A 7,688-nucleotide genomic window follows, 5' to 3' on the forward strand; every position below is an offset into this window, starting at 1 on the left:
CTGGTACATGTAAGTTAACGCATGGCCTGGACCATTGAAAATACTAGGTCAGAATATATATTCTTCGAGTGTGCAGTACTACCTGCTATGTAAAAAAACAACATTGTAACACTTGTATTTTGAAATTATGAAAGGATTTAACCGGCGTTGAGAATGCAAAACATTCACACTCCCTCTGGTGACTGAAGAGGAAGAAGGGTTAGTTACCGGCAGCTCGTGCCATTTCACTGTTGAATCAGCACTTGAGCAGTTGTCTAATAGGGAAAATACAAAAATGCTCACTGTTAACATGTTTTTGGTTTCTATACGTTTAAGACTGATATGCAACATTGGTTGTAATAACAAGGCACAAAATGAAGAGCCAACGATTGGTTTTAGCCATCACAGCTTTCCAAATGTTCATGTGAGCGTGTAGCTGTGGTGATTACAGATTAAAGCCATTTCAACTCATTTATTTGTTAGAGGCCAAAATCACAAACTTGCGTCAGAAGGTTTTACCATCTGGACAGCAAACTGCATCCTCAGTCCTTGGACCCTCGTCACCCCTTACAAAAGGGAGAGGAGCTCACTTTAAGACTCTAGGAACCAGCTAGCCCCGCATTCAGTGAGCGCAGCTCTCTAGTGGGGTAATATGGTCCTGTAAGCTGCTTAAGGTATGTATGATGGTGCGTCGCCAGTTAAGGCTTTGTAGGTGAGAAGGATTTTAAATTAAATTCTTGATTTACAGGGAGCCAGTGCAGAGCAGCTAATACAGGAGTAATGTGATCTCTTCTCTTAGCTTTTTTTAGTACACGAGCTGCAGCATTCTGGAGCAACTGGAGAGATTTAAGAGACTTATTAGAGCATCCTGATAAGGAATCCCAGTAGTCTAAAAGTAACAAATGTGTGAACTCATTTTTCTGCATCGCTTTGAGACAAGATGTACCGTATGCCCCATTGTGCACAATTAAAAACAGGACAGGACCAATTGAGACGCCGAAGATCAAACTGTTACGAAAACCCTTTATTGTTCAAAACAGACGAGTAAAAGTAGATTGGCCATGACAGTGACATCGCAAAAAGGGAAACCGATATACATGCAACAGGACGACACGATCTCATCCGCTAGATACAGAGAAACATTTCAGGGACATATAGAAAAGCTAACTAGCAGACCCGGGTGCAGCGGATTGGATCCCTTACTGTCACTGGTGAAGTATAACATAAGGCAGTCAGGGTGCGCGACTTAATACTTGTAACACTGATGTACATGGGGAAGAAATACGATGCATCCCACAGACCACAAATCCTAAAAAAAAAATAACTTTAGAAAGCTTACTGAAAATATTTATGTGAAAATAGACTAGTAGAATGGGGCAGCTCAGACCCAGCTTAGAGATGCTAACATACAGCACCTAGAGCATGAGCACACTTCAAATCCTAAGCTATTCACAGCTGAGCAAAGTAACAACTGAAAAACTGAGTACGTTGTGGAAGTGTGCGTCGTTCTCTTTCATCATCTAGCCTTGGCAGTTTTGATATGCTTACACGACTTAGAGCCACCTGTTTTTAAGAATTGGACCCTTTTGCGTTTGAACGTTTCTTCCGTCACATGCCGCTGAGGATTAGGGGCTCATTCAAACGGGGAAAAAAAGAAAAGGCAAATATTTTTCTTTAGAATGCTTCTGTGCTAAGGGTTGAAACGGATCTATTACAATATAGTTTCTTCAGCAGCAAAAGGCCACCCAAAGCAAAGGAGGATCTGAATCAGCTAACCCCGGGTCTGCTAACAGAGGAAGCTACTATGCTAGTTTTAATACAGTATACATAGAAATAAGCACTGCCGGGCAACATTCAACACATGAGCGTTAGGCAGCAGAGAGGGAGAAAACACTTGTGTGGTCGTATCAGTCGTGCAAAGTTCAAAATGCTATGTGGTTTTATTTATGCAAATATCCCAAAGAAACGCGTGAAACCGTTGTTTGTGCTCCGGGCGTGCTGAATCGGTATGTCTCGAGTGTTGCTCCGGCCAGTGCAAGCTAAAAGTAAGTCTAGAAAAGAAAAAAAACACACGTGTGCACGTGAAGGTTAAAAAACGACAACAAAAGAGTGGAAAAGACGACACTTCACGTGTTCCCGATGGTCGCCGCAGGTCTCTACTGGGTCTCAATGGGGGAAACCTCCCCCTACCGGCCGAATTGGCTGAGCGAGCGCCGAACACTTAATCCCTCCGTCGGCCCGGCATGATCGTCCGCAGAGCAGGCGAACGTACAGCCGACAAGTCGGCGATTCCCACACCGACAGTTCTGCAATAATCTAGGGGTTAAAGGAACGCAACTCTTCGCCTGAAGCCGCCCAAGTGTGCTCGTCACCATCGGTGTGGGAAATTACAACCTGCCAGATGCAGATTTTATACACCTTTACCGGCTCTGTTAAAAAAGTAATTCCATAAAATGGCATGATAGGTTTGGAAGTCGGAACTACCACAGCTGCTGGGAAATGAACTGGAGGTCTGTACACTTGATATCGGCGTTACCTCTGTAAAATGTCAGCTTGCTCCCGACTGATCAAACACCGTGGTTTGCCACAGGTTCGCCGTTGAGCCGCTAGATACAACACAGACAAGTTTGTTGGTTTAAACTTTAAAAAAAATTAGAGAGCTAAACAGGAAGCGAGGGGCATTGTGAACACTGGCTGGTCGGCCGCCGTGTTGGCCGGCAGGACGCCAGCCCGGACGGCCGCCGACACGTCGACCCGTCTTTGTCAGACCGCCCACATCAGAGCAAGACGCACAGAAGTTGTTGGGGAGTTCCGATTTTGGAGAACGCCGTTACGTAGAAAATAAATGAGAAACCCGGGTGGCACAAAGAACAGATTTTTTTTTAATCTGTCGAGATACGGGTGGGAGGAAAGTTCGGCTGTCTTCTTCCAGGGCAGGAAAACAAACGCCTTTCCTCGGTCAGCTACGCCGGCAGTTTATATCCAGCGATGTGTGATTTTCTCCACCGTCGTTGCCAATGTAGCCGCTACAATCAATTACCAGCAAACCGTTGATTTCCCGCCCCTCAACACTTCCTTTCTTTTCCATCGTTGTACCGCCGCCATCTGCTCTTCCTCCTCCTCCACCACTCTAGTCCTTTTTCTCCTCCTCTTTCTTCTCCTCCTCCTCTGTGGGGTAAGAGTGCCAGGTGAGGCGCTCCTCGTAGAAAGAGATGACCACCTGGGGACATTTGCCGTTGGCCTCCTTGGCGGGGACTAGGTCAGCCTCATCAGAGTTCTTCCTGTTCATTATGAATCAAGAGAAACAGTATGAAAGGAGGAGAAAGGGCGAAGGTGGGGTTGAGAGGCAATAAAGAAACAAGCGGGGGAAAAGGAGAGAGAGAGTTATATGTAGACGGCTATAACTAAGTGTTAGACATTATTTTCTCCAACAAAAAACACAGAGTCTCCTGTGCTGCGAACGTTACACGTCATCATACTATATCGATAGAAATGCTATTGTTTATTTGACATGCCGCCAGCCCTAGTGGCAAGTTAAGATCCTTTGTGAACATGGCAGTTGAGGCTAGACACATAGGTGAAGTCATTGTATGGCTTTAAGAGCTCTTAACCTCTTTCAGGCATGAAAACGGATCAGGGATGAAAAAGGTGAGAAGGATATTACCCCTCTAGGGGGGTCCGGGGGCATGCTCCACTCGTAAGAAAAATGTAAATATTCCATATTTTAAAGCATCAATCTGATGCATTTTGAGATGCTTTTTTTGCCAACCTGGGGAGAGCTTGAGAAACTTAACTTCAGCCATGAGTCAAAAATTATTATGGCCTCCTTACTAAGTATTATGCAAGCCATTTCATGCCAGCCTGTCACTGGGTCTAACATTTACAGTCAGACCTACAAACTCATGAGGGGTGAAAAAGGTGACACCAGCAGGGCGGGGGGGCAGTGACGGGCGAGTCAGTGCCGAACAGCGTCACTCGTCGAGAAGCTGACAAACTATGATCATTATGGGTTTTAATTCTTCTTTTGTCAATACCCAAGTGTACACACACACACACACACACTCTCTCTCACACACACACACACTCAAAAGTTTGGGGTCACCCAGACAAATGTTCAGCAATTTCTCATGGAATAGCCTTCATCTCTAAGAACAAGAACAGACTGGCGAGTTTCACATAAAAGTTCTCTTTTTCTGGCCATTTTGAGAGTATAATGGAACCCACACATGTGATGCTATGCATAGGAAGGCCAGTTGTAAAGCTTCTCTCTCCAGCATAACTGTTTTAAGTTGTGCTAACATATGCGATGAGCAAAAACAATGTACCATCAGAACACTGAGTGATAGTTGCTGGAAATGGGCCTCTATACACCTATGTAGATATTTCATTAAAAACCAGACGTTTCCACCTAGAATAGTCATTTACCACATTAACAATGTATAGTGTATTACTGATTAATTTAATGTTGTCTTCATTGAAAAAACAGTGCTTTTATTTGAAAAAAAAGGACATTTCTAAGTGACCCCAATCTTTTGAACAGTAGTGTGTGTGTGTGTATATATATATTGTGTAGGCTTAATACTTACAATATGGAATACTGCTGTACTATACAGAATATTGTTTTGCTACTACTACATTTCACTTCATAATATTACACTTATATGCCATAATATGTATAATGTACTCGCCTTTTTATTTTATTTGACCATATTATGTCATACTGTTATACCACTTTACTTTGAGGAGACGTCACTGTTAGTCTAGAACACTGAATAATGTTTCCACCAGTAAACCTGAACATGCATACCTCTCTCCAGTGTGACAGTGATTATAACCGCATAACTATATCGATTATAATTAACTGGAGGATACACCTTTTCCTACACGTAGATCTTAAACCCTTAAATTTAAACAGTAGTTCGGCCACCCTACTGAGGAAACTCATTTCGTTTTTTTATTAAAATGAAAGTTGGATAAAATCTCCATTGTCCTCTCCTTATATGTAGTCAGGTGTCGGTAGGTAGAACTGCAGTGCCGCTGACTCGCCGCTCTCCTGTCTGACGCCACACGCTGCCATGGACTCTCCGCCGCCAGTAATCTCACTCGCTGTCTCTCCAACAACGTTAGCTAACGTGTTAGCTAGCTGACTAGCTAGCCATTAAAAAACTGGTGGGAGGGAAATGAAGCCGCTGTAGACATCTTAACGCTGATTGGCCAAGACTCGCGATGTCAAAGATCTTCTATTGCTAAAATGATCACAACCTCAGTTTCTTTTCTACCGTGTCCCACTCCAATCTCAGAAACGTGAACAATTGACTTATGAAGGCCAGGATGTGCCTTTTCTTTGCTATATTACACCAGAGGCCCTATTTGGACTGGTAGGGTTTGGGAGAACGATGAAGCGGTTCTACGAAGGGCTGAGCCCCTATTTTTGGAGGCTCTGGGGTTCTTAAAGCAGCACTAAAAAAAAATAAAAAAATCATTTAAGAAACCATGTGCACAGCGACTGGGTGAGAAAGGGAGAAACCACACCTCTGGAAGAGCAATTATCATGCAGTGAGTGACTCGCTTGTTCGCTAACGGGCTAGCATGGGCCGTTCCCCAAATTGTACTCTGGTACAGTACTTGAGTAGCCCTGAATGTACTGTGGGACATTTCACCACTGCTAGAGCAAAAAGTACAAGAGTACAAAGTCCTTCAAAAAGGTCCAGCCTCTTCATTTGGCTCTCAACACGCACCAATATCTCTCACACACACTCACACACACACACACACACACACACGACTCACCACTTCATGAGGAACATAAGCTCTCCACTGGAGTCTGTTGCTCCAATGATCCTCTCTGGCTGCAGACCTCTGCCGAAACCTCTGGCCTTCTCGCCCTGGAAACCGGAAGTTGACAAACACAAGAGAACACACGATCAAAGCAAGGAAAACAGACAGGTAATGCTGCAATGATCACAAAAGCACCTGTGTATAGATTATGTAGACTATTAGTTAAAATTAAAAAAAAACATTGTTTGGTCTTCAGTCAGGAGCAACTCTTTCTTTCACTCACCTCCTCTTTCTTCCTCTTGCTCCCCCGCTCCTCCGAGTCTCCCGAGGTCTCGCTGACGACTTTCCTCTTGCCCTCCTTCTTCTTCTCCTCCTTCTCTTTGTGCTTCTGCATGTACTCTGCGATGAGGTCGGGACAGTCCAGGTTGTCTTGCGGCTCCCATGTGTTGTCCTCCCTGGAAAGGTGGGTGCAGACGGTAGTGAATGAATGGATGAGGTTTTAGTTCAATTAATTATTTCTGTCTCTTTATTTAACTGACAGTCTTTAAGGTTATTTGCAGGGCTGTAACTTTATGGCGAAACTGTAAACTTTATGTGTACATTATTCACAAATGTGAACTAGAATCTCAGGGCCAAGAACACAGTAATATTAGTCTCGTACTCACTCTGAGAAGCCCTTCCATTTCAGCAGAAACTCTACTCGGCCCTTCACCACCCGGCGGTCCAACACTTTCTCCACCACATACTCCTCCTCTTCCTCCTCCTCGGGTGCAGCAGCAGCAGCACCAGTTCCGGCTGTTGCTGCTGCTGCCGTCGCCGCTGCTGCTGGTGGGGCTGTTGCTGTGGCGGTTGCCGTTGCTGTCGCCACCGCTGGTGGTGGGGTTACTGTTGCTGGTGGTGCTGCGTCTGCTGCTACTGCAGGTGCTGCAGGCGGCTCCTCCTCCTCGGCCTTCTTGCCCTTCTTTCCTGCTACGGTCGCCAGCTTGACGTCGGCTGAGGGCACCTCTGGTGGACCCAAGAGGAAGTAGGCGGAGAAAATAATGATGAGGAAGGGTTAGAACAACTATAAAACGCGAGAGGTGAATTACAGTTTGAACTGGATCCACAAGCTGCATGTACAACAACGTACAGCATACTGGCTGTACGCACAAAGACGCTGATGAACAACAAGGTAGGGCTGAAACCGGTTTCAGATTTCCGTACGGTATGAATTTTTCATATACCGTCATACCGGTCGCCACTGTTTGGCAGGCAACAACATTTAATGTTCACAGCTTGAAGCTGAAGGAGCAGCAGACCGAGCTACTTATGTCTCATATTAACTCACGGTGTGCAAGAAATGACATCGCCAAAATGCATGCCGGCCGAAGACAGACAATAGTCGTTACGGCCGCGCATGCGTCACTAGTATCAAGGGATTCCCGCCATGTTTAGCTCCCTATGTACCAATCAAAACAGCTGCTGGCCAGTTGCGAGAGAGTGGTGAATAACGATAGCGGTCCTTTTCGGCGCCAATAAATTAATGTGTTTATTTGGAAAAAAATACTGTGATATACCGTGAAAATTACTCAAGAACAAAACACGTGTCTGATAACAATAAACAGGTTAGTTTATGTCTTTTTGCCGGCTACACCTACAGTATATGGGCATATATCTGGGTTACACTCGCTATCTTTTGGATTCTTCATAGTACATTTGTGCTTACGCCCTCTAGCGTTTTGGAGAATAATGCAGCACGCTTCCGTTTGTGCTCTGAGGCCGCGCTGTATAAACAAAGCTTGAGGCCAAGATAACACAGAGTTGCGTCACGACATGAGTGGACGCTTCAAAATACACGATGGAACAGCGAGTTGGGTAAAACAGCCGCTGAGCCGGGTGCAACAGGGCGATCAAATGTAAATAATGGGGGAAACGATGCAGATCTCCACTCT

At 45.0% G+C, this 7,688-nt stretch overlaps 1 protein-coding gene across 1 annotated transcript; it reads right to left on the reverse strand.

Annotated features, from left to right (window-relative positions):
* Positions 1 to 997: 997 nt before the first annotated feature.
* Positions 998 to 6,511, reverse strand: cbx1a (chromobox homolog 1a (HP1 beta homolog Drosophila)). The gene is made up of 4 exons (XM_079233751.1): positions 6,423 to 6,511; positions 6,041 to 6,212; positions 5,770 to 5,864; positions 998 to 3,260 (listed from the first exon to the last, which is right to left on the reverse strand). The coding sequence occupies exons 2-4, from the start codon at positions 6,149 to 6,151 to the stop codon at positions 3,110 to 3,112; spliced, it is 357 nt and encodes a 118-aa protein (XP_079089877.1). The 5' UTR covers positions 6,152 to 6,212; positions 6,423 to 6,511; the 3' UTR covers positions 998 to 3,109.
* Positions 6,512 to 7,688: the final 1,177 nt, after the last annotated feature.

Source organism: Taurulus bubalis (assembly GCF_910589615.1).
Source record: "Taurulus bubalis genome assembly, chromosome: 17".
Classification (NCBI taxonomy): Eukaryota; Metazoa; Chordata; class Actinopteri; order Perciformes; family Cottidae; genus Taurulus; species Taurulus bubalis.

Bases quoted from the DNA above. Each gene is read 5' to 3' on its own strand.
- cbx1a (XM_079233751.1), bottom strand. From the start codon at position 6,151: ATGCAGAAGCACAAAGAGAAGGAGGAGAAGAAGAAGGAGGGCAAGAGG. The intron at 5,865-6,040 runs GTGAGTGAAAGA...TCCGGTTTCCAG, and splicing joins GCAAGAGGAAGAAAGAGGAG to GGCGAGAAGGCCAGAGGTTT. The intron at 3,261-5,769 runs GTGAGTCGTGTG...CATAATGAACAG, and splicing joins CTTATGTTCCTCATGAAGTG to GAAGAACTCTGATGAGGCTG.